General features: G+C 42.1%; 1 protein-coding gene across 50 annotated transcripts in view; it reads right to left on the bottom strand.

Annotated features, from left to right (window-relative positions):
- Positions 1-7899: 7899 nt before the first annotated feature.
- LOC111836071 (protocadherin gamma-A11-like) overlaps positions 7900-27441 on the bottom strand; it is a 187780-nt gene continuing 168238 nt past the window's right edge. For 26 of the 50 annotated variants that reach the window (XM_072701954.1, XM_072701939.1, XM_072701935.1 and 23 more), the window contains 4 exons: positions 14913-14968; positions 14305-14358; positions 12146-12261; positions 7900-9856 (listed from right to left, as the gene is read on the bottom strand). In XM_072701954.1, the coding sequence (XP_072558055.1) occupies positions 9597-9856; positions 12146-12261; positions 14305-14358; positions 14913-14968 (486 nt within the window). In that variant the 3' untranslated portion in view covers positions 7900-9596. Of the gene's footprint in view, positions 9857-12145; positions 12262-14304; positions 14359-14912; positions 14969-21810; positions 24511-27441 lie in introns of those variants that run through there. The other 24 variants (XM_072701973.1, XM_072701961.1, XM_072701957.1 and 21 more) reach the window with 3 other exon arrangements.

The following is a 27441-nucleotide window of genomic DNA, read 5'->3' as shown; positions in this document are numbered from 1 at the left end:
ACAACACTACTGGGGCACACAATGTTCAATGGGCTAAAAAACACTAACAACTTTCAGCATTGCAAATTGCATATATAAAGTGTGGCTGTATCCTCCAGTTTGGCACGAATTACTGTCATGTTGCATTGTAAAAATAAAATAAACAAGAACTACTTTTGCACGTAAAAATTGTAATACCAACCAATTCTGAAATGCTGCAATATATTTCATTAGAAATCATGTAGGTGTTGCTGTTTCTTTTTTGCAGTATGTAAATATTTCATTCCTAGCAGAAAATGCCAATCCAAAGATGACCCCTTTTAGTGGCAAATTGGCACTAACCAAACAAATTCCTAGATAGGTTCTTAGCTGAAATTTCAGGCTGGTGTGTGTTTTCATTCAGCTTTCCAGCTTCAACCATTGTAAAATGCTTGGGGTGATCTAGGGCAGGGGTCTCCAACTCCAGTCCTGGAGAGCTACTGTCCAGTAGGTTTTCTATCCTACCTGGCTTCTGATGAGTCACACCTATACTCAAGTAAATACCAGGAACAGGTGTGGCTCATCAGAAGCCAGGTAGGATAGAAAACCTACTTGACAGTAGCTCTCCAGGTCTGGAGTTGAAGATCTCTGATTGTAATCTGAATTTATTACAGTTTTTCTCATTTGCTAAGACACGCTCAGTGAAACTGGGATTCACTTGATCTTCATCATCACATTCTTAGCACAGGAGAAGTCTTCTCTTTCAAATGCCTTAACACTTTTTCATTTGTTTCGCACATTTTTCACACCCTTTGTCAAAACAGTCACCACAGATCTCATTGAAAGATCCCAAACTCCATTGGATTCACTGTGTTGAACAAAAGGAAAACATCTATTAACAGCTGATAGAAAGTACTTGCATAATTATGAATATCCAATGTACCTGTGTGAAACTTGTTTGCACAACTCTTCAATCAGCAATCAGTCTGTACACCTATAAATCAAGGTGTATATCAAGGTTTTTCACTGGGTGCAAGAGAGGATATTGAATGTGATGTGGATGAAGCCAGGTGGCCCCATCGTCAAGGCAGAAGAGACTGAGTATCAATAGTGGCTATTTCTTTTTATTTATACTTTATTGTAATAGATTTTATTTTTATTTTCTTAGCATCTGATAGATGTTATTTTGGTTTACATGTATTTTCTGTAATATTTACAGTATTTCAGGTTTTGGCCACAGTTTGAAAAAAAAGAATGTCACGGAATCAATAAAATTTGCATCAAAGCATTTCTGATTCTGGATCCAGTTCTTTGCAAGAAGTCAAATTTGACACAGCCTATGTCAGGGTTATTCAACTCACGGTCCTCGAGGTCCGAGCACTGCTGGTTTTCCAGCCTTCCTTTACCTGTCAGTCAGGTGTGAAGCCTCTGACCAATCATAATCAGTAATTATTAAACAACTACCTGGGAGAACTGAAAACAAGGCCTGGATTTGGAATCGAGGTCCAGAGTTGAAGAACCCTGGCCTATGTAGAAAGATAACAGTTGGCACTGGTAATGACAGCTATGTAATGGGCTACAATGACAAGCAATGGTGCACTGATTCGCACTGAGCGCTGCATTTTGAATTTTGTTGTCCATCGTGTAATGATTGATTGAAAGAATAAATTAATTTGACCACAAGTTGTGGTGTTTGATGGAAATATTTGCTTATGTTGCATGTTTTTAATGTTTTGTGAGTGTTAGAGCATTTTGCTAACAAAATGAGTCATTTTGGCCATTGAACTTCAGTTTTATCCTGTGTGTTAACTGTTTTGAAAATGTGATGTCAGAGTGGGCAAATGTGTTTAAGCAATCGAGAAAAACTGTAAATGGAACTCTAGGGGGATGGTGGTGGTCTAGTAGTTAGGGATCTGGCTGGGCTCCCATTAGGAACCCCAGAAGGTTGTGAGTTCACTCCCAGGAGGTGCCATCATTGTGCCCCTGAGCAAGGCCCTTGACCCCAACTTGCTCCAGGGGGACTGTCTCTGTAGATATAGTACTTCACTGTAAGTCGCTTTGGATAAAAGTACCTGCTAAATGAATACATGTAAATGTTGTACTGTAATATATGTGTTGCCATACCCACTATTTTTGCACAGATTACATTGTGTTGCCTTGCAAAAAGGAAGGGGGGGGGACACTCCATGGCCTCATTCGTATAGATGGTGTAGATGGTAACGAAGCAGCAAACAAAAACAAAATTAGGAAATTTCTGCTAAAAGCACAATTATTTGTGTTAGTGCAAGTGCATAGTGTCCTTTGTCTGTCAAAATGCAGCATGTTTCAATTGACAGTGCTCTAAATTTCATTAGGTTTTGACCTGAAAGTTAACTGTTTTGAACAGATTATCGAAACGTCTGAAAAATCGGCTGTAGTTGTACAAAGTTTTGCTGGTGGCGAACACTGACTGAGAGAAGTATTCATGAAATTTGGGGGAAGTGGTGATTGAATGCATATTGTGTCAAAGCAATGCAAACGTATACATAGTTTAGCTCACATGGTCCAATGGTATGGTGCATGTGTTAAGTGTTTTGAAAAAGTGGACATGGTATTGAGACACGCGTTAAAATGATTGGAAAAAACTGTAATGCAGTAAGGTAGATTTCTGTTTGAGCTTTATTCCTGCTATACTTATAACGTGTAAGCCACTTTATAACTACACACCACCTATGTGGTTTATTACTACTATAATACTATATCCCATTGTACTTCCTGACTCACAAGTTCCATTTAATAAATTCTGCCTATAAAGTCACCCCCAATGGAGCCAGATTCTCTGAACAGAATCTTGTCCATATTGACCGCCTTTGCCAGCGTTAAACTCCCACGTCTGTGTAGCAGTGCTACCCTACCAGACAGTTAGTTTTCACTGCATTTCTGTCACACTGCACCATGATAGTCTAGTGCTATTCTGTCAGCTGAGGCCTTATGGATTTGGATCTCTGGACATTTTGTTTCAAGCCAGTAGATGTCACTGTTTCTGGAAAGTACGACCACTGGTAGCAATGCTAACAATGCTAACAAATATATTCGCGGGCTTAGGCCTCTGCTGCTGACCCTTATGCAGGCAGACGTCACACTCGGGGTAGCATAAAGCTGCTTTTAAACTTAACTCTTGAAGCTTTATAGACCAATTACGGCTGTCCACTGCTGCGGTATGTAATTGTACATGTAGGCACAGAAACATAGAGATGCATGCACACTAGATTTGCAGGTCACCTATGCTGATCTTGCATTATATATTGTGGTTACGTCCTATTCATCTATAACGGAGAACATTGTTGTTTGTCTAGGGTTAAATGAGACTTTTGACAGTTAGATATTGCAGATTTTTAACACTGAGAGGTTACTGGCTCCATGTTGCCAGAAAAATCCTTTTCTCTTCATTTGCATGAGTGAAATATCACATAACATTTAATATAGATGTATATAGTTTTTAAAACGCGTATAAGGATGCTTAATGTATTAGCTTTATTATGGGAGAACCCTCTTTAGCATCTTAGCATCATGCTGTTTTATACAATGGCCATCGAGTGGTGCCAGAAGTCCATGTGTAATATTAGTGCCCAATTCTGCAGCCTGCCTGGTTAATGGGAAGACTGAAATGCAATGATGTCAGTGGCAGACAGGGGGAGACAAATCTCACGTTAATCCTTCTCTTGGACCATGCTAAAGACTGCGGAGTTCAACCTTCCCCTGCAGAGAGAATATAATTGAAGCCATCTGGGAGAGTCCAGCATGCTTCCTGGATTGTGCCTCTCTGTGTTTGTCACTGCAGTGGAGACCGTCTGATCACATAATTCAGACCCAACCCCAAACGCCATAGGCATGCGAATGCACACAATCACATCTGTATCTGTTTTTAGTGACAGCACAATTTGTCCCTGTGCTTTTGTTGACAGTTCTATGTTTGTGTGCATTTTAAATAAAGCTTTTCTGTGCAATTACCTTATTTTTGACAGTAGTCATAGGCTCAGTACATGTAAGCTTTGTATATCGCCACTGAAAATATTCTATATGCCTGGTGCCAATATTCAAACTGTAGCACGTCTTACTCTTGCTCTTTAACTTACACAGGCAGTCTGTCCTTCTCATGTCCACAGCGGAGACAATTTCCTCTGTATGAATGATTTGTGTGTCGTTAATCTTATCTGTTCTCTCCAGACATTATGAGACACTATGTGACTGCACTGTGAACTAATCTAAAGTACAGTCTGTGAAACAACAGTGTATGGCGCAGGTTTTGAATGCCTGTGTTTGTGTATGAGCGTCTTTGTGTTCCTGTGCATCTGTGTCTGTCTGTGTGTCTTTATGTATATCTGTGTCTCTCTACCTCTGTTTATGTAGTTATTGCTAATCAGTTAGTGCAATCAGTCCCCTAAATGTGGCTGATTTGGGGTTATATTATCAGGGCTAAGGCAGATTAGCATGTTAGCACCCATAACTGACAGTAGGATGGCTAACACTGTTGTCCATCAGGTGCTTCATGCATTAAAGGCATTAAAGGCATCTAAGTCTGATCCCAATACTCATACTGCGGCTTTTCTTTGCTGGTATTTCTGGCTTCCAAACCAACACACCATGTATGTATGTGTGTGTGTGTGTGTGTGTGTGTGTGCGTGTGTGTGTGTGTGTGTGTGTGTCTCTCAGGGACACACTGTATTGCACAGTGGCTCTGATCCTGATGTGGGCTCATTGACTTCCTGTTAATGTGGATAGCAGATGGAGGGTTTTTCTGAAGGTTCCCCCCCCCCAGTGTGTGTCTGTGCCACAGGCGCAGGGGCCGTTGTCTGCAGGAACCGCCAAATTGCCTTGTTAAAAAAACCTCCCTCTTTGTTTATGCTGGAGTGCTGAAAAGTAAAAATGTAACGGCCGGCCCCCTTCCAGAGAGTCGTTAAACTGTAACTGCACATGTCCCGTTGAGGGTTCCAGCGGTCTGTGTGAGTCCCGGTTTACCGCACACACTCTCTGTGTGGGTTTGCGTGTGCGGTAGCCTGCAGCATCCCTCACTTAGCCGTCTCACTGCTTTCCTGTCGTTGTTTGAAGTATCAGACATGGTCTTTCAGCTCTAAACAAAAGGCATGTATCAGAGAGTGACTTTTTAAAAAATAAAGCAATACAGAAGGGCTGTAATATCGATCATCTTACTCTTTTATTTACAGAACTTGGACATCGGATACTGCGAGATGTTTTCCATTAAGGTCCAGCACGCGGGATGCTGCGGGCGAAACGTGCACCAGTAAAATGACTTGTCACTCGCTAGCACTTCCCATGATATCTCGGGAGACGTTTCTGTAGCCCCTGCGTGATCCCATACTGCTGACCCTCTCACGACATCAAATCAGATGCTGTCTCGGCTGCAGAAAGCCTTTGAGGAATAATACATTAGGGGAAGTTCGGAAAGCGGAAGACGAGACCTTCCATGAGGAAGCAATTAGAGGGTAGAAGCAGAAGGATATGGGGGATGAAAGCCTGTGAATGGAATTTCCCGCTGTGTTACCTTGGTTAAACCCCCCAGTCTCAGAGAATTATGGGCTACTCACATTACTGGGGCCTCTTAGATGAACTGCAGGGGTTCACTTGTCACTGGAGTGAGAGTGTTATATGAGATGCACGTGTTCACGTTTGTTAAACCGTGCATGAGTTTGTTAGATGTTACCAGCCGTGGGAGTTTGTTACCTGTTTGTGTCCATGCCACCGCGACGAGTTTGTTAAATGCGCTCATGCCACTCTAGTATTCCTTAAATTGAATGTGTTCATGGGTGTACATATTTTGCAGAATGTCACTGAGTTTTGTGCGCTCACATGTGAGTTTGTTGCGCAGTGTGTGTTCGCAGAGTGTGCCCCTTGTGATCACTGTGCACGACGACGTGCAAGTCTGTGTAGCTGATCGCTGAACTTGGCCTCCACTTCAGAGCTGAACCACAGATGTAGGATCTATGTGTTTAACTTGGTTTCTCTTGCCCAGAGAAGGCCAACATTTACATCAAACCCACATTCATGTAATCCGACCCCTAGAAACATAAAAAGTTAACTCTTTCCAGATTCTCATTTTCTCTTTAGTTTGCTTATGGCAAGGAAAACAGAATCTGGATTTAAAAAAAAACACTTTTCTACTCTGCAAGGATTTTGTGAGGGTATGTGCTTGTGTGTGTATTTGTATAATAAGAATTTTATTTCACTGAAACAGACATGTTAGTTTCTCTGTCATTGCTCCTGTTGTTAACAACTTTGTAGAAAGTTAATATGCCTTTTCTCTGCAACTGACTTGTAAAGAGGAGCAACTTACAGTTGAGGGAAAAGCTACAATGTACGTGTAGATAACTATGGCTGAGCACTGCTGAACACAACTACCCTGACTGACTGTGTTGGAACAAAGACAGTCAGCGTGACGGTAACTGAGCTGCAGGGCTGAACTGGGATCAAAAATCAGTCCTGGACCAATTTCATTGTGGGTCTTCTAAGATAAACTTTGCTGAGTTGGGGGGGGGCTTGTCATAAATTTTGCCAGCTGACAAACACATCAGCCCACCGGGAAAATGCCCAGTATGCCAGATGGCCAGTCCAGCCCCTGTAAACTCTGTTAGTGGTAATATCTGTATTTCAGTGCTATTAGTCGGAGGATCTAGCTCAATCCATACTTCTCAGAAACCAGCAAGGGCACAAATGACCCTGTTTCCATCATTTACACAGATATTTCCTCGCCAGGTATTTTTTCAGAGTGCTGCACAAAATATCGTTTTATATAATGTCAGCACATTCACATTTACATCTTGGCAGGCCACCTAAGCCAGCTTCCTTCAGCTACCTTTAACTCTTAAGTCTACTTTTGTGTCCACAAAAATATGCTATTTTTAATCTTAAGAAAGCCCCTCAAAATGGTGGTGGGCATCATTAGCTAAAAGTGTCTCTCACGCAGTGAACTGAAGTCATGTGATTTCTGGATCAGAGACGCGGTGTGACCTGTATCCACCAGCACAATTGGGTTAGTACCACATGACGCTGACTGCTGAGGAACTGCGAGGAGGTTGCCATGGTAGCAGCAGCTACAGAGTCAAGCAGTCATTCTATGTTTGGAACATAGCAATCTGGGTTGGACCTAGAAACACACAGGCAAGGGGGAACATTATTCCACCATTCATCAGCTGCTACAGCCAGTGAATGACAGTGTGTGCAGTGCACACTGGCGGATCTGCAGAGACTCTCTGTCCTGCGTCTGTTTTGGGGCTTATGAGGGTATGGAAGCTTTTATTCTCAGTACAGTTGAAGCAGCAGTAGGCTGATCTGTTACAGAACAGATTTGCATTGAATTCTGAACTGGTTTGGTTCAAATGATGTAAACCTGCTGATCTTAGCTAATAATAATAATAGTAATAATAATGACAATAATACACCTGAGTTAGCATGATGGTTTGGTGCATGGCTCTCCATGCATGTGAGGTTTGCATGTGCTTCTTGTGTTATTCCCTGGGTCTCCTGCAGGTTCTCCAGTTTTCCACCACAGTGCAAAAAACATGCTAAGGCGTATTCAAGGAAATGGATAAAAGGATTATTATTTAGGGTCCAAGCAGTGCAGCGGCTGGATCCCAGTTGCTTTATTAATATTATTATTATTCAGTTAAATCCAACAAGGATCGTATCTCAGCTTGGATCCGGACAATCTGTACTGTCTTTGGAAAGATCTGGAAAGTCTGTTGCTTATCGCTGGACATGTAGAGTCGTGGCCAAAGGATTCTTATAAATCACATAAAAACACATGCAGAATGACACAAAAGCATAAGCATGCTCAGGAGACCATGGCACGCATGGCTTTAGATAAGGGTAGGAATGGCGGATGTTGTAATGAAATATACTTAAAAACTTTACAACTTCATAAATAATAGGGACCACTACAATGAGCAGTTTGAAGAACAAACTTTATTTTTGAAGTTCAGGTAAAGGAGAAAATAAACAGCATTGTAACTATTAGCATATAAATGTAACACTGAGTTAGTCGTTAAAAAGTGGTTTCATTAGAATACTGAAGAGACTAATCAGCCGTTTATATCCATTTATACAGGTGATGCACAAAACAAAACCGGAGAACAAAATCACATGAGAAAGAAACAACTGAAACTTTTAGCCTTTTTTTTGATTATTTTTCACTACGTAGGTCAATAAACACAAAAATATGCACAACACATTTAATGTTTCTAACTAATTTTTCTGCATTTTGCAAGGTTGACATTTATTTACATCTGGTGTTAGTCTGTGAATTCCAGGTTGTCACTATATTTCCACAATTAATATGAAGTTTTTTTTTCCATTTTTTTTTTTTTTTTACTTAAAAATAAGCTAACATTCCAGTAGTACGTGTTAGGGTGTAAGAGTGAAGGATCATTATGATATAGGCAACGTGTGTCACTGACCGTTTTACACTAAGCGAAAGCACTAATGGCACTCTGGGATACGTGTACATAGTCTGTCTTTATCCCAGGCCATATCTGTCCTGGTCTGTCCTCAACCCTTGTGTCTCCCAGGGCATATTGACCCTGGTCTATACTCCAAAGTCTCACCGAAAGAGACAATTCTGTCCACAGATCAGGAGTTCAGAGGCTCCATCATTTACTGTCACAGACTGAGGAGAGGTTGGGCTTCTGCAGACAGCACACCAGCCTCTCTTCCTTATACGTCCACGAAACGAGAAACACACCCTGTCCATGCGAAGCATGTGAGCAGCATGCACTAGCGTAGCGTGCGGAGGAATGCGACGAGCAGCGGGTGGGGGGCCAGGAGGGACGTATAAAACAAGCGGATCTATGCAGCATGCAGAGAGGGAGCAAGGGGAGAGGCCGGCCTGTCACGTCACCGGTGCCCTGCGCCGCAGAGCTGCAAACAGCCGGCTGCAGACATGAGCAGCCATCCCACAACGTTTGAACAGGGCTGTCCCAAAGCCACGTCTTTCAACTCAACTCAACCCACATTACTAACTTTCAATTAGACTAACATTAGCAACAAAGTAAACCTGCGTCAGATTTAGCGTTAATAGACACATATAAGCCACGTTCTTCTCTTCGCCAGAAGTGCTATGAATTTATTTGAACTTTTCTTCCAAGAAAAGAGAAAAAAAAACTTCTGGCAAGTCACACATGCTTTCTTTGTAACAAAAATGCGTATTTTAAAATCTGCGGGTTTCAATGAGGCCAAAAACCCCGTGCTTGCTCTCTAAGAAACTCAAAACAGCGCCGTTCTTGTCTTCAGTAAGCATTTCTTAAATCATTTTACTTGTTTAATGTAATGCAAATCTGTAAGTAAAAATCTTCACACTAACACTGGAACACCTAACACCCCTGAGCTTCATAACCTTCAGATCCATCCGAACACATTTCATTTTCCCATTAATCTCCTCGCGTTCAACCACCCCCTCCGGTTACGAAGCCCCGTCATAATCATACAGTAAGTTACACACACCAAGCAAACTTGGAAATACAGAGATTGATCCACAGTTAAGAATGAGCATATGAACCCAGCATGACCAGATGAGTTCCAGTCAGCAAAGTTAAATTTAGACTGAACCGAATGGGGAGATTAAACTGAGCGCCGCTTCTCCGTAGCTCTTATTTCTTGTCCTTTTTGGCCGACTTCTTCTTGCTGGCGGGAGTCTGAACCGGCTTGGGGGGCTCGGCCTGGATGGGAGGTGGCCCCTGGTCCTGGGGAGGGGGCAGGGCTTGCTGCGGGGAGGCGGCCAGGAGGGTGGCCGTGCTGCCTGGGATGTAGACGTTCTGCCGGTAGTCTGGCATGTGCTGCATGGCGAACTGGGGCCCACAGCGGCCCATGGTGCCGGGTCTGATGTGGGCGCCGCTGGCCTCGTTCGCCTCTGGGAGGGGGGGGGGGGGGGGGAGAAGAGAGGCAGGATGTGAGGAGCATCAAGAGGAAAAGAAAGACCCAGAACAAAACTGTGTGTGTGTGTGTGTGTCCTGGGATGGACTGACATATTCCAGGGTGACCCCTGTCTCATTCCCAGGGATAGGAACCTTGAATAAGCAATTATGGATGGATGGATGGATGGGTGTCTCCATATGAGTTAGTTACACCATGGAAATAAATAACCTCACGGGGTGAAATACCTTTTATTAAATATATTTTTGAATATATGTTTTTGTTTTCAACTTTTGTATGTTTTTAGAGTTTTGCTGTGTAACACTTTCCAGTGAATCACTGTGTCATTATATGCTGCCCTGAGCACACAGTCACTGCTGTCACCCTAATGTGCTGCCCTGAGCACACAGTCACTGCTGTCACCCTAACGTGCTGCCCTGAGCACACAGTCACTGCTGTCACCCTAACGTGCTGCCCTGAGCACACAGTCACTGCTGTCACCCTAACGTGCTGCCCTGAGCACACAGTCACTGCTGTCACCCTAACATGCTGCCCTGAGCACACAGTCACTGCTGTCACCCTAACGTGCTGCCCTGAGCAAAGTCACTGCTGTCACACTAACATGACCTGTAATCACCCAAATCCTGTTTTGATGTTGATTATCTCGGTTTTCCTCATATGTGCATATACCCTATTATATACCCTATTATATACCCTATTATATTTTTATAATGCTTTAGGAGGTTTATTGACTATGACTATTCTGCATTTTACCTGGGTAACTGTATAACCTATAAACTCCTGTTTTTTTTAAATCTCATTCATCTTTTGTAACAGCTCATACAGCAGAGGATGAGGCTGGACCACATGGGCTCAAAGCCAGTCACAACCAAGGCTGGGATTCCAGTCCATCTCAAGGCACATGCTCACACACGTAATGTGCTCTATTCTCCTTCAGCGGTAACAGTTCAGGGAAGGGAGCTACAGACATGCTCCTGTTGGCTCTCAGCTGAGCTAAGGATAGATCTCCTTGGGTGACTGATCCTCGCCACTCTTTTGGTGTAGTTACAACTGCACCCCCCTCAGAACATAGAGGAAGAGACACAGAGAATGAGGCGCAGTGAGAGAACAGAAGATGGAAAAGCAGAAGAGTACGTGACAGAGTAGGAGGGATGTAGAGGACGGGGCCTGTGCTCACTCATAAACAATGAACGACTGTCTCTCAATAATGATAATGATCCCCTGACCTGGCATTCCTGATGAATAATTGTCACCTATTTTAGCTGCTGAACATTTCCATTGTTTTTCTGACCTCTTTTAATACCCTGGCCCCCCCACAGGGAAATACCAGTACAGCACTAGAGGGACTGAAAAGCTTCACCGAATATGAGAATGAGGACTCCAACGTCACTGGGGACTTTAACAAATGGAATTTCAGGAAGAACCATGTCAAATAGTTTCAGATTTAATTTTTTTTGTTCATAAACATTCACCTGCTGTTTTGAGAGCAATATTATGAACTGGAGTTGGACATAGGGGAGTGAAACCTTGCTCAAGTAATGTTTAAAAGAAATTACATTGTTTGGTAGTGTAACCAAATTAAAATGTATATATTAATAAATACTGACAATTTCTCTCAACATTGCAGAACACATGTAGGGGGGTCCAAACGCACAGGGGGTCCTGGGATTTAAAAAGCTTGGGAGCCACTTTCCTATTCTAACAGCAGTGTTAAGCAAATTTTACAGATGCAGTACGGACCAAATTGCAGTGCAGATCAAACTGCAGTACGGATCTTTTTCTCGCAGCAGCATCACACCTGGGTGTGCCAGTTCTCAAGTACACGGCCCCAAAGAACGGCAGTGGGTGATGAAGGGCACTCCGAGCTTTACCAGCACATATGTCACAGCAGTCCAAAAACTTTACATTTATACATTTGAGTGACTGTACTCTTTTAACAATCTTTTGCAACAGACTACAGAGCGCACTGTAACACTGAAGAGAGCTAGCACTCTCCTTTGAGCATGTCAGTGTGCGACTGGCTGAATGATCTATTCATATGGTGCGCGTGCGTCATTGTGATGCAGAAATACGATTTTTAGGGAGAGGCAGAGTCACTGGGAGGTGGGGGGAGGAGGCAAGGAGTGGGAGGGACACAGGGAATGGAGGGCAGAGAGAGAGAGAGAGAGAGAGAGAGAGAGAGACAGGAAGTGAAAGGTACCTTGTGGGAGAGAGACAAAAAGGAAATGAAGGGACAGAGAGATGGAGATGCTCTGTGGACACTTACCGTTTGCAGCTGCCATAAGGGCTTGGAGCTGTTCAGCCTCTGTGGGGGGGTTAGGCCACGGCCCTGTTGCTGTTCCGGACATGGGGACAGCCGATTCATCAGGGCTGGGCCCGGCTCTGGGGGGAGACTGGCCATTAATATATCATTTCCACACACACGCACACCCACACACAAGCACACGCATGCACGCACACACACACACACACAACGCACTCTCGGTTTTGTAGTTAGAGCCACAGAAGAGATGACAGGTAGAAGCAAACGTAGCAGGCAGAGGGAGGAGGTCTGTGATCAAACAGTGCTGACAGTCGCAGACGCGCGGGGCCATTCTGTGCAGGAACCCCTGTGTGACGCGTGTGTGTTTGTCATTGACGGTGACCGTGGTCTGTACTGAGGGGCCAGTGCTCAGCCTGTGAGCGGGAGCTGGAGTGCAGGCAGAAAACCCCAAATCCTTCATCACTCACTAACCACCAACCCAACGGCAGCTGCATCCATCATCATGACGGCCGCCTCAAACCAACAGAAGGTAACAGAGCTCTATCACCAACAAGAAAAATAATACCATCTCACACACGACGCTCTCAGTAACTAACGCAGTGGTATATTTATGCATGCATAAATATACGTACTATATCCTATAGCCCCTGACTATTTTAGCATTACAGTAAGACACAATAAACCACTGCATTTATGCTTCTGCATACATGACTTCACCTACCATTGTTACTCAATATGCTCATTAAGGCAGATTCAGGCCAAATATCCACACATGAGAACAAAAACATTCTTACCATCACAGCACCTACTGACTTATCAAGCGCTACAACCATACATAAAACTACAAATCAAATAGTTTACTGGTCTGGTAATCATCACCCATGAAATAGCAGCCCCAAAGCAGAATGTCAGATGTTTTACAATACCAGCAGATTGATTACGAGCCGTACTGGTGCGGAATTTCCTATATATCTTGACTACATCACATAAACTCAGCAACCAGTATGTCAGGCACACCTGCTTACTGATACAAACAGCTCCTTCAAACAGCTGCAACAGAATACATGCAGCTCGCAGACAGGGTTAGATAGTCCACTTACTGCTACGCGGAGCATTATAAACAGCTGAGATGCCTGATTATGCAGTTTTGAATGCAAATGTGATTGTTAGTGCCACACGCAGTGGTTTCAGCTCATCAGAAACATGGGTTTTCATGCAGAAAATTAGCAAGAATCATCTAGCTAATGGCAATTATTGCAGGCAAAAGCACCTTGCTAATGAGAGAATGACCAGGCCCAAATGCAAAAATAACAGCTCGTTACAAGAATTGGGTGCAGAATAGATTCTCGGAACTCGTCTGCCCTCAATGTGGTTCCGGAAAGCGGGTTCTACCCGCTACCAGCTAGGTGTACCTAACGAAATTCCCCATGAAGAAACACATCATCGCTGTCCAATGAAAAACACGTTTTTCAAAAACAAAATAAACAAAATAAACTTCACAAAACCTAATGAGACACCCTAAGCACCACAAATAGAAACCTATCTGTACCCATCCGTCAGTAAATGGTTTAATGTTTAAAATGTATTTATGTGGATTATTGTTAGTGAAGAAAATATGTCAGTGTCAAACCGAATACAAACTAATTTCGCTTTATATTCACTATTACCAATGATGTTAGTTAGCTAGCTGTCTAGCTATCAATGTTAAGCTGTTAATAACTAGAAACATTAATACACGTTAAATCCATGACTTCATAAAATATCTTTTCATTGGTCCACTAGATGTCAAATGTTCTATAACTGTGGCTAGAGCCAGTCAGAGGAGTTACACCAATATTCATATTTTAGCCAAAAATGGTCTAATCCCGGTAAAAACGCAAGACTATATCTAAACAAAGCCCACGCGAATACAGGAACTCCAGTGTGATTTCGGAGAGTACATCTCTCCCATTTCTAGTGTTATTTTTGTGCAGAATCAGTATGTGGACACATTATTGCCATCACAGCAACCCCAGCACACAGAGATCACTCAGAAAGCAGAAGGCAGAATGACAGACGCAGAGACTCCCCTACGGGCACAGACTGAGCAGCCTAGCCAAGCCTAGCCAGCCCCACTGAACAAAACATGTACACAGGTCATCACTTCATCTACTCTAGAATACCTCATTATCCCATAGGGAGCCGACCTCTCCTGTGTAGTGTAGAACCTGTTCTTACTGAAACACAGAGGACAGGAATTCAGGAAGAGCCCAACCAAGGGATCCTAATCCGCCGGGCAGTTTATTGTTATTATTATTATTATTGGATACATCACATCAGCTGGGCTAAGTGTTGCTGTAAGGTTAAGTGTTGAGTTGGAATGCCAGTGCACTGGAGCACTGGATATGGTAAATGGGTTGGGCTAAATGTGCTACCATGGCGACACAACCCATAACACAGGAGTCCTTAATGTATACTAAGCTGACATGCTACCACAACCTCGAACAGTGGAGCACTGTGTGTGTGTGTGTGGGGGTTATGTATATATTACACTAGGGGATCAAATGTCCCCACAAGGTAATAAAAACCTGTTATTTTGATGTTGTGGGGACCACAAGGGGAAACTCAATTAGCCCATAGAAATGAATGGAGAGTCCCCACAAAGATATGAAAATAAACATATGTGTGTGTTTCTTGCTGCATACCCTTGTATTATTTCCATGTGTGTGTTCTCATGCTGTTTGTATGCATTGGAAGGCATGGATACAGCAGAAATATGACAGCCACTCACCCACTGGGTCCAGGTCTCTGGTTCTGGGCGAAATGCCATTCTGTGTTGGATGGGTTCTGTATGAAAAGATACAAGAACATTTGAAGCGTTCTGTCAGAATGAATAGTTCTCAGGTTATGGCCTGGACTTGCCTGTGAGGAGCGTTAAATCCAACAGAACCTAGAGGGACTTGGTTGCATCAGTGTTAGTTATCATCGACATTTGAGCTGTAAAGGAAAATCCAAGATAAGTAGATATTGGTACCAGAATCCTGTGCACTGTCCCCCGCCCCCCCCAAAAAAAAGTACCCAGGTTTGTCAGAACTGGAAAGCATTGTTATCCTCCTCTATAATCTCCGCAGTACAACTAGCTCCAAATGTCTATAGCATTATTTGAATGTGCATGAGTGAGGAAAATGTAGTTCATATAAAGCAATCATATTCATATTTATAGGTCATATTCATAAAAACAGGTGACTCATTTATCGTCCAAAACCCACGCAACCAGCTTAGGGTCACACTGAGCCTGGGGCCCAGAACAGGAAGTACGATGCAAAGGGAAAAGACCATCACACAGAGGCAGGGAAAGAAACCCACAGCGCTGTGTGCAGGCATGACGTTACAGTGTTAGTGACCAAAGCCTGGTACTGCACGCAATTTAAAAAAAAAAAAACACTAAATGCTGTGTGAATACTCTCAGAGTTATAGAAGGTAATAATAATAATCATAATATTAACAATAATTAAAGTATTGTCAGAAGTGATTGTTTAATTCTGATTCTGATATTCCAGGTGTCCAACGTACAGGGAGCATAGGAAGTGAATGGCGTTCGTTTGCACCCGGTTCTTGTTCACCTCACCACCAGGGGGCAAAATTTGGATTTTATATTTACATTTCAGTCGTTTTATCTTGACTAATGCCATAACCAGGCTAACTCTCTCTCTCTCTCTCTCTCTCTCTCACACACACACACACACACACGTCTTTTATTCAAAGTCATGAGGAAACATGAATCAGTGTTGAAAGAAGCACATGCAAACAATCTTATTATCGCAATGTTCTTCATGCTCGTGAAGAGCAAGCTGAAATGTTTTACAAGACTAGACGGTTATTGCAGCAATTATTAAGTACGTGATGCGTTTCTATTTCATATTTCTGTTTCAGAATAAACACATGCACGGCAGCTGCCCTGAATCACGTGACTAGGGAGGATTCGACGGTAAAACTCCCTTCAACCAGAAATAAATCTCGCTTCTAACCTACAAAAACAAATCCCACGTGTTCATGTGGGAATGATGTCATTGGTACTGCCCGGTAGCCAATCAGAACCCAGAAACGTCGTCGGCACTCCCTTTCCCCCAGCAACAATAAAACCTTCTCATTATGCACCACCACTGCAGCAACAGAGAGCAGCTGCCAGGGAAAATTAACATTAAACACACAATCAGCAGGCGTGACAATAGGTAAATAAAAGCTAATAATTACAGTGGTAATACAACATGGGGCATTTCTTTCCTATAACCCTTTTGGAGAGCTTAAGTGATCGCGTGTGCTCTCTCAGTTTCAGCACCATCGCGGCGAACAGCACCCGACAGACTGTTGCGCATGCGCAGAGCCCCGCCGCATTGCCTGGAAGCATCGCGTGCCCCGTTATACCGACATTATAGAATTCAGACGCTTTATTTTTTAGACAGTGGTCTAATGTTTTGCACCTGTATTTCTGAATGTAAACATAAAATTTCAAATAATATTAAATTAGCAAAGAAACAAAATACAAAAAGCAAATCTCCTTACATTTTATACATTTATATTGGCTTATACATTTCTTTTCTAAGGATCACAATAACATCCTCACATAAAACGACTATATATATATTCAAGAAAACTGATTCATTTGTTTTTATAATTCATCTCATTTTAATGTCCTCTGGTAGTTAAAATCATGCTTGTGGCCTGGTCTGGTTGCAGGGCTGTAAATAATACTACAATAATAAAGATTGAGACTATGAATATGATTGAGTATTACATAAATAAACCACTAGAAGCTGCATGATGATTATTATTATTATTATTATTATTATTATTATTATCTCTGTGTGTGGGGTTTACCTCCTCTCCATTTCTGTTTACCTCTGAAAAACTAATCCATATGATTTTTACTCCACTATCCTCCTGCAGATCTGCTGCTAGATGCTGCTGGCATCTGTGAATGACCCATTTTGTGTGTTCCCTTGGGAAATGTTCATGGATCACAGGGACCCTGAATGAACAATGCAGAAGCTGGATGGATGGATGGATGTTTTATTAGATATATAGATTGATAGATTTATAGATTGATAGATAGATGGATACAATTATCTGGCTTTCAAACACCCCCCATCTTGCATGCATCGTGCAACCCCTGCTTCAGTTTCCTACAGTGGCACAGTCCGCAAGCAGAATCGGTCCGTTGCCATGGCGACACACCCCTGCTCTCCTGCCTGCTACTTTCTGCGGAGGATGCACAGGGATAGAATCCTCCAGGAAGCCCCAAGCGCGCAGCCCTCAGTGCATTGTGTATGTAGCACGATGGACCTTTTTCCCTCACAGACGTTTAATACACACTGCATTTTACCACTGTGTCTGCAATCCCAGTATCCAAATGCCCTTAATGAGGAAGCAGAAACAATGAAACCCGTTTACCACGTTTAGCAACATTTTTCAGGCTGTATTACATATTTAAAAAATTATTTGCAATATCAAATAAATTAAAGTTTTTTTCATATACGTTACCTAAAGATTTTTTGGTAAGCACAATGTAAAGATATCAAAGATGATCATTTGGAACATAATTCTCACCCTTTAGACATAGTACAAATTTATATTCTATATCTATATATCTCTTGCCCTGCAGGACTGACTCTGAGTCATTCATATCACATCTCACATTTGCTCTGACTACAAGGTCTTACATACTCGATGACACTCTCCCTTGACTCAAGGCGCCATGCATATCAGTTCTAGTACCTCCAGAAACTGCATAAAGGGATAGATAATATGATATAACTAGGAGATTGCAATTACAAAAGGTAATATAAGATTAGGTTTCGGCAATCCATCAGCATCTATAATCTTAAAATCTAAATATTTTACATGAATTATTACTAATTATAATAGGAATAGGAAAGACACTACAATCACAACCGGGACTAAAGAAAAAGCCAAGCTATCATTTGAATTCTTGTTGGGAATAAAGTAAAATCAAAAACCACCGAGATGCTATGAGTGTTTGTACCGCTGTGCATAATGCTGGATTTAGGTCAGGAACCATGGCTGATTACTTCCTGTTCTCTAAGAGGAGCTACAAGGAGACGACTGAGTCTCACTCTGATTTCAATGATGTCCAGTACATTCTGTTTACATTGTTCTGATACCAAATGCCAAAAACCCTACTTTGCTGAATAATAACCACTGAGTAGCTCTGACCTCCCTGAAGACGTATCAAATATTTACTCTACTCCCTCTATTCCCAGCACCCTTAAACTATGTCAGTTCTTTGGCACCTTCACAGAATCATGAGAAAGTATGTTACATTAGTATCTGTAGTCCTCAGCAGGGTTGGGGCCATGGTGGAATGCATTTGTCAATTCCAATCCAAATCAGGAAATGGAACTGGAGTTGGAATTTAAATATCCCTGAAATTTGAATTCAATTCCAGTTCTGTTCCCCATAGTTTTTTTTCCCCAATCCCAGCTCCAGTTTCATTTCCTAATTTGCACTGGAATTGATAAATGCATTCTGGAACGGCCTGAACACTGGTCCTCAGTTCAGCTTTCATCACCATAATCCCCATCAGAGTGGGCCTCCAAGCTGTGGGACTTGGATCTCCCTCTGTAAATGGATTCTAGATTTCCTTACAGTGCAAACCCCAGGTGCTGAAAGGGCTGTTATATTTTTCCAAATATCATCCTTAATTCAGAAGCCTTACAAAGTTGTCTCCTGAGCTCATTGTTATGTTAAGTTATCCGATGGCCTGATCTGCGATAATAAGGACATGGCTGGATGTCACACTGCAATAGACGGTCCAGCTGAATCAGGCCAACTGCTCTTCACCGAATGTTTGCGAGACCAAGGGTAAGGTTGGGGAGCTGAGGGCCTGTACCCCTCTTATTATTAACAATGTACCAGTTGGGGGAGGGGACAGCTCAATACACTCTCAGTCTCAGACCACCAAGGCCTGCTAACATTTGTACCACCTTAGGCTACTGCAGAAATTCAAATTTTCCCCTATGACCTTAAAAACGTTTTATACTGCATGTGTCAAACAGAAAGCATGCAGTCAGTGAGCAGTGTGGGCAGACATGATAACCGCTCCCCGCGAGATCACAAACCGGGCAGAAGCACGACACCATGGTTACTCCCCCCCCCCCCTGCAGGATACTCACATCACACAGTGCTGGAGGAGCCCTGCTGAGGAGCCTGCTGCGGTCTGGCAAGCGCGAGCATAGAGTCACAGAGTAAGAACAGAGAGGACTGGGAACACATCTATCCTCTGGCCAGCAGGCTTTTAAATTCACACCTCTAATACAAATTCTTAAGTAATATCTGTGCATAAATTCTTGGAGTATATTGCTTATTTTTAAATTCTATAATGTATTTCATTTGCAGTTACAACAATTTACTGGTTCTGTGTATGTAATGTATACACATTCTACACTCAATACTGTCTGAATATTGCTATATCTCTGTATTTCTTGTCTTTTTATTTTTCGTGCACAGTCTAACACTAGGCCAGCTTTGCATTTCACTGCATGTTATACTTTGTGACCGTAAGTCATAAATACATTCATCTAATGTAATACAATGTAACCGGATCATTCTGCTTCATTCCAGCCTACCTAAAGCAGCCCAGTACTGCCAGTCTGTATTTGGAATAGGATCTGAGGAGTGTTATTGCTCAGGATTTTAAAAAATGTATTTATGAAATATTGCTGCTTCATAGCGGGAGAACATTTTAAAACAAATTTGAGGAAGCACTTCTTTAAACAGCGTGTAGTTAGAGTATGGAATAGTCTTCCTGCTAGTGTAGCAGAAGCTAAAACCCTGGGTTCCTTTAAATCAGAGCTAGATAAGATTTTAACAACTCTGAGCTATTAGTTAAGTTCTCCCCAAACGAGCTTGATGGGCCGAATGGCCCCCTCTCGTTTGTAAATTTCTTATGTTCTTATAAAATGCCACAATGGAACTCTCTGTTTTTATTACCACATCTATACAATGACATTGATGGATATTAACTTTGGTTGGATATTAACCAGATCTTTTGTTGAGAAAAATAACATGGATTGGGCCTAATATGCATTTTTTTTTCTTTCAAGCATCCAAGCATGATAATTCACATCTGGAGTTTCTACCATGAACATCTCTTTACATGCGAGAGGCCAAATGAAGCCTCCAAAAGAAGGAATTCATTTAACATGCTACTTTATCATTGTTCCCAGGGTTAAGGACTTGTACATTAATCATAGGTATAAGGACACCAAGCACTGAGTCTTTAGCCAGTGTGCTATATATATGTTTTCTATCTTATCGTTTAGATGGACCCCTACTCTCTCTGCGTAGCATGTTGATACTATTGCTGCTGTCCATCACCCTTAATAAGACAAAGTATACCCCAGTCAAGGCTGAGTAATTGACATCCAATACGATTTTACTTCATACACTGTCAGAAAAAGGTACAGTTTTGTTCCCCAAGGTACAAACAACATTAATGTACCTCCAATAGTACAAACATGTTCCTCAGAGTCCATTTATGTACCTTAAATTAGATTAAAAGGTACATTCACTTACAGTTAGGGTACAAGTGGCAGACCCTTAAGGTATACTCTCAGTGAAAAGTAATTGTACCCTCAAAGGTACAAATTGGTACTCTTTTCTGACAGTGTGGAAAATCAACACTGCTGTCATTAATATCTATTGTCTCCATTGTGAGATCTCCCGATTCCACTGGATTTTCCAGAATAATCTTGAAACTATAGCTGCACTTATGCATCTCCTCACATATATGTTCACTATTTCTGCACAGCCACATGTGTTCTTTCAGCATCAGATTAGACAGACCCACTGTCACCTCCAGAAACTCACCCAGTGGACAGTCATTTAGGCTCCACAATGAACACACCACCATTTAAAAAATGATCACAGATTTTTCATGTAAAATACATTTGGTCTTTCAGCATATTTCTTGATGCAATAAGTCTGACCAAACCATTTCCGACAATGTTCTAATGTGAGAGGTTTGTCTAAATATGACGAACCATTCAACACTTGTGGTTCATATAGATAAATACACTATATGCCGTTCTAATTTCTGGACAATAAAAATAAAGTACTTAAATTTCAATTGTAAATTTAAAGTTACTCTATTGCTTCCAAACGAATTTTAAGCCCTCAGTGTTTTATTAAGTAAACCAAACACTTCTGGGGATAAGTCTTCTTGAAACCTTACATTGCAACAAAATGTTTTAAATAATTGGAACATCTTGATTATCAGAACAGTTTAGTATTTTGAACAAAAACAGAAATGTTGTTGTTTAATATTTAGGCCTCCTACATATAGGTATTAGCCATGTCACTTTGTTATGGAGAATATGCATTAATATAGCAAAAATGATAATAATTAACCCTCACGTTTATAGATAAGCCAGCTTCCTCCACTCTGTTTTCCAGCAGCATAGTGCCAGTGTCACTCATATCAACGTTTAAAGGACTATCACAGCAAGCTCTTACATACTTGGTGTCACTCTTCCTGGAGTCAGTCATCATACACACCTCATAGTTGTGCAGATAATTCATCTAATATATCTAATATTATTAGATAGCATTTAAAAGGACAAACAAAAATGATAATGACAATTAATATTTAAAAATAACTTGCAACTTACCAAATCAGTCTCATCCATAATGTTTCTTTCACGCAGTGTGCGCTCCATTATCTCGGCAGAATTAGGATCTACCATTAAAATGCTCTGACTGCTCGGTCTGACAAACTTACAGTCACTCTTCCTGGAGTCAGTCGTCATATACACCTCGTAGTTGTGCATATGCTGTAAAGTCCCTGTACCTCCGGCGTCTGAGTAAAGTGTTGGATAATACGGTATAACTGGCAGATTGGACTGATAAAAGATGCGTGATTGTCTCCATCTATAGATTTTCACGGATATAATCACTACTAAAGATAAAATGAAGAGGAAGGACACTACAGCCAGAGCCAGGACCAAATAAAAAGTCAGGTTGTCATTGTAATCCTTGTCGTGAGTATTGTCACTGAATTCCGAGAGTACTTCAGGGAAGCTGTCCGCCACCATCACATTAACGTTGACTGTAGCTGAGCGAGACGGCTGTCCGTTGTCCTCCACAATAACAGTAAGCCTTTGTTTCATGGCGTCTTTATCACCGACCGGGCGTATAGTTCTGATTTCCCCGTTTTGTGAGCCCACTTCAAACAGCGCCCTGTCTGTCGCTTTCTGCAGTTTATATGAGAGCCAGGCATTCTGTCCAGAGTCCACATCGACGGCCACCACTTTAGTGACAAGATAGCCCACATCAGCTGAACGAGGCACCATCTCAGCCACCGAGGAGCCACCAGTCTGTATTGGATAGAGGATCTGAGGTGCATTGTCATTCTGGTCCTGTATAATAATGTGAACTGATGCATTTCCTCGTAAAGGAGGAGACCCTCCATCCTGAGCTGTTATTCTAATGTGAAATTCTTTTATTTGCTCAAAATCAAAAGTGCGAACACCGTGAATAGAACCAGTCTCCGAGTTCACGGAGATATATGAGGACACAGAAAATCCATTTGTCTGAGTATCTTCTAGTAAGTAAGAAACATGGGCATTGTTTCCAGAATCCTTGTCACCTGCTTTAACTGAGTATATTGATACGCCCGGTAAGTTATTTTCCATAACATAAGCGGTGTAAGACTGTTTCTCAAACTGAGGCGCGTTATCGTTAATATCTGATATCTTTAAAGTTAGCGTTTTTTTAGAAGAATATGTTGGTGATCCTCCGTCAGTAGCTGTTATTGTCACATTATATTCCGATACCATTTCACGATCCAAAACACGTTCAGTAACTAAACTGTGGAAATTAGACGAAGTTGACTTTATTTTAAAAGGTAAATCGGCATCGATTAAACATATAATTTGTCCGTTTTTTCCCGAGTCTGCATCTTTAATATTCAGCATAGCAACGACCGTATCTGGCGCAGCATTTTCTGGTATAGGACTTGATAACGACATTACAGTTATAACCGGAGCATTATCATTAACGTCCAAAATATCAATCAGTACTTTGCTAGTGTCCGTTAAGCCACCCTGATCTGTCGCTTTCACAATTATCTCGTACTGTTTATTTCTTTCGTAATCAATATTACCTTTGAGTATAATTTCCCCAGTAATGAGGTCTATAGAAAATGCTTCAGACGCGCCATCACTGGACTGAGAAAAAGAATAGGTTACCTCCCCGTTTGTTCCCGTGTCCGCGTCTGCCGCGCGTACTGTTAAAAACACGATTCCTTTAGCTGAATTTTCCTGTAAAGACACTTTATACACTGTCTGAGTGAAAACGGGAGAATTGTCGTTTGCATCCAGGACATTCACGAGTATCTTGACGGTGCCAGATTTTGGGGGGGTTCCTCCATCTATTGCAGTCAAGAATAAATTAATGTGTTCTTGCTCCTCTCTGTCCAGCGCTGTTTTAAGCAGCATTTGTACATGCTTTGTACCGTCGGGACGGGATTCAAAATTCAATATAAAATGATCTGTGGGTTTCAGTAAATAAGACTGAAGAGCATTGTCACCAACGTCCGGATCTTTAGCGCTCTCTAATGAAAACCTAGCGCCGGCTATCGCAGACTCGCTAATCGGTATCACTATTTCCTTTTCCGCGAAAGCTGGAGCATGATCATTGATGTCCAATATTTCGACATCTATGCGATGGAGCTCCATAGGATTGTCAAGTATGATTTGAAAATGTAGAGAGCATGGAGAGACCGAGCCGCACCGCTCCTCTCTATCAATCCTTTCTTTCACTTCCAGCGTCCCTTTGTCAATATTCAGACCAAAATACTCACGACCGTCTTCCGTAAAAACCCGAGCCCGGCCCGATTTCAGCCGTTTAACGTCCAGGCCCAAGTCTTGTGCGATATTGCCCACGATGGAGCCCTTTGCCATCTCCTCCTGGACAGAATAGCGGACCTGCCCGAATGCCGTCTCTGCTCTGCACAGACAGAGGAGCAGAAGATACTGCCATTTCCAAACCCGAAAAATCTTCCAACCACCGTCAACGATACACAGGAGTCTCAGGATTACGAAACATAAATTCAAGGTAAAACAATACATAGAAAATCTAAAGGCGTTGGCCATTATGTATCATAATACCTAAACGAAGGCTACTTTACATTCAGTGCGATGGACTGTACATCTGCTTATTCGAGTTAGTTGATGCGGCAAACGCTCTTCCGTGTGACATGTACAAGGCGGTAGATGAAATAGCTAAAATTGACCAACAGCGGCACTCAGAGCTGGCAGCAACTATTGCATTGCTAAGCGAACCCCAGAACGTTACCGCCCCTCCATCATAAAATAATAATAGACTTAATTAAATCAATTAATCCTTCAGCAGCTTAAATTGGGCATAATCAAGGGGGAGTAAAATATATGCTTTGAAAATAAACACAAGGCCTTAGTTTTCTCATATCTAACTTATAACTTAGGAACTGTACAAACATACATAATTCTTTGATGAATTTAATATAGTTAAAAATTACTTTCTCAAATTTACACTGTGACAAGGAAGCTATAGATGTTGTAAAATGCAAATTCAGGCAATACTCTAAATTTAAAGCTTTAACTATCCCTATCATTCACCTAATTGTTACTGTTTCTTTACTTGGTATATCTGCTTTCCAAATACTGACTAAAACTCATCAACATCTGATGGTAAACAGCAACATGAAATCACATACAGTGAACTGACTCAGTATTTCACCACACTTTTTAGAAAATTGTACCATGGCGATGCATAGGAATTATTCAGTGTCTACATTGTACTGTACTCTCCAATTACACACATGTGTAAGACTGAAGCGTGGGTTCAGGCATTTACTTGGCTCCCCTGTAGTAGCTTTTGAGGTTAAGGACTTTCCTCAAGGACCCAACAGTGATCACCCAAGCGGAAAACAGCCCTAAGCCGCAGAACCCTAAAGAACAAAGTCGTATTATGGCAGATGGGCAAACAGTCCTAACCCGCAGAACCCTAAAGAATAAAATCGTATTATGGCAGATGGGCAAACAGCCCTAAGCCGCAGAACCCTAAAGAACAAAGTCGTGTTATGGCAGATGGGCAAACAGCCATAAGCCGCAGAATAAAATAAATTCTGCAGTACATTTCCCCCAAAACGCACACAAAATATCTGACAAGGCCCGAGCTGTTTGCTCCTCACTATTTTTGCTAAAATGTACCAGTATTAAAAGTACATTGTGTTTCGGTCTATGTGCTTCTTGCCTGCTTAATCTACGGGGTGTATATAAGAGAACACAAATGCAGACCTTACAGCATGTCAATGTAAAGACTGGTTGTTAAAGACCAGAAACGTGAAATACTAACTAGAATGTAGAGTTGATGTGCATCTTTTAAATTATGTTGGCAGGAGTATCATATTCACCTTAGTCGGGAAACTGAACCAAAGCACCGCTCTTTGTGTATAGAGAGTGTACGCACTTTGTGTGTAGAGAGTGTACGCTCCTTGTGTGTAGAGAGTGTACGCTCTTTGCGTGTAGAGAGTGTACGCTCTTTGTGTGTAGAGAGTGTACGCTCCTTGTGTGTAGAGAGTGTACGCTCTTTGCGTGTAGAGAGTGTACGCTCTTTGCGTGTAGAGAGTGTACGCTCTTTGTGTGTAGAGAGTGTATGCTCTTTGTGTAGAGAGTGTACGCTCTTTGTGTGTAGAGAGTGTACGCTCTTTGTGTGGAGAGTGTACGCTCTTTGTGTGTAGAGAGTGTATGCACTTTGTGTGTAGAGAGTGTACGCACTTTGTGCGTAGATAGTGTATGCTCTTTGTGCGTAGAGACTGTACGGTCTTTGTGCGTAAAGAGTGTATGCTCATTGTATGTAGAGAGTGTATGCTCTTTGTGTCTAGAGAGTGTACACTCTTTGTGTGTAGAGTGTATGCTCTTTGTGTGTAGAGTGTATGCTCTTTGTGTGTAGAGAGTGTATGCTCTTTGTATATATAGAGTGTATGCTCATTGTATGTAGAGAGTGCATGCTCTTTGTGTGCAGAGAGTGCAGCGCACTTTGTGTGATGAGAGTGCAGCGCACTTTGTGTATAGAGAGTTTACGCTCTTTGTTTGTAGAGAGTGTACGCACTTTGTGTGTAGAGAGTGTATGCTCTGTGTGTGTAGAGAGTGCAGCACTCTTTGTGTGTAGAGAGTGTATGCTCTTTGTGTGTAGAGAGTGCAGCGCACATTGTGTGTAGAGTGAGTATGCACTTGTGTGTAGAGAGTGTATGCTCTTTGTGTGTAGAGAGTGTATGCTCTTTGTGTGTAGAGAGTGTATGCTCTTTGTGTGTAGAGAGTGTATGCACATTGTGTGTAGAGAGTGTATGCTCTTTGTGTGTAGAGAGTGCAACTCACTTTGTGTGTAGAAAGGGTATGCTCTTTGTGTGTAGAGAGTGCAACTCACTTTGTGTGTAGAGAATGTATGCTCTTTGTGTGTAGAGAGTGCAGCGCACATTGTGTGTAGAGAGGGTATGCACTTTGTGTGTAGAGAGTGTATGCTCTTTGTGTGCAGAGTGCAGCGCACTTTGTGTGATGAGAGTGCAGCACACTTTGTGTATAGAGAGTGTACGCTCGTTGTGTGTAGAGAGTGTACGCTCTTTGTGTGTAGAGAGTGTACGCACTTTGTGTGTAGAGAGTGTATGCTCTGTGTGTGTAGAGAGTGCAACTCACTTTGTGTGTAGAGAATGTATGCTCTTTGTGTGTAGAGAGTGCAGTGCACATTGTGTGTAGAGAGGGTATGCACTTTGTGTGTAGAGAGTGTATGCTCTTTGTGTGCAGAGAGTGCAGCACACTTTGTGTGATGAGAGTGCAGCGCACTTTGTGTATAGAGAGTGTACGCTCTTTGTGTGTAGAGAGTGTACGCACTTTGTGTGTAGAGAGTGTATGCTCTGTGTGTGTAGAGAGTGCAGCACTCTTTGTGTGTAGAGAGTGTATGCTCTTTGTGAGTAGAGAGTGCAGCACACATTGTGTGTATAGTGGGTATGCACTTTGTGTGTAGAGAGTGTATGCACTTTGTGTGTAGAGAGTGTATGCACATTGTGTGTAGAGGGTGTATGCCTTTGTGTGTAGAGAGTGCAACTCACTTTGTGTGTAGAAAGGGTATGCTCTTTGTGTGTAGAGAGTGCAACTCACTTTGTGTGTAGAGAGTGCAGCGCACATTGTGTGTAGAGAGGGTATGCACTTTGTGTGTAGAGAGTGTATGCACTTTGTGTGTAGAGAGTGTATGCACTTTGTGTG

Source organism: Paramormyrops kingsleyae, chromosome 18, assembly GCF_048594095.1.
Source record: "Paramormyrops kingsleyae isolate MSU_618 chromosome 18, PKINGS_0.4, whole genome shotgun sequence".
Classification (NCBI taxonomy): domain Eukaryota; kingdom Metazoa; phylum Chordata; class Actinopteri; order Osteoglossiformes; family Mormyridae; genus Paramormyrops; species Paramormyrops kingsleyae.
The sequence above is the reverse complement of the archived record's forward strand: the minus strand, read 5'-3'. Positions and strand labels throughout refer to the sequence as shown.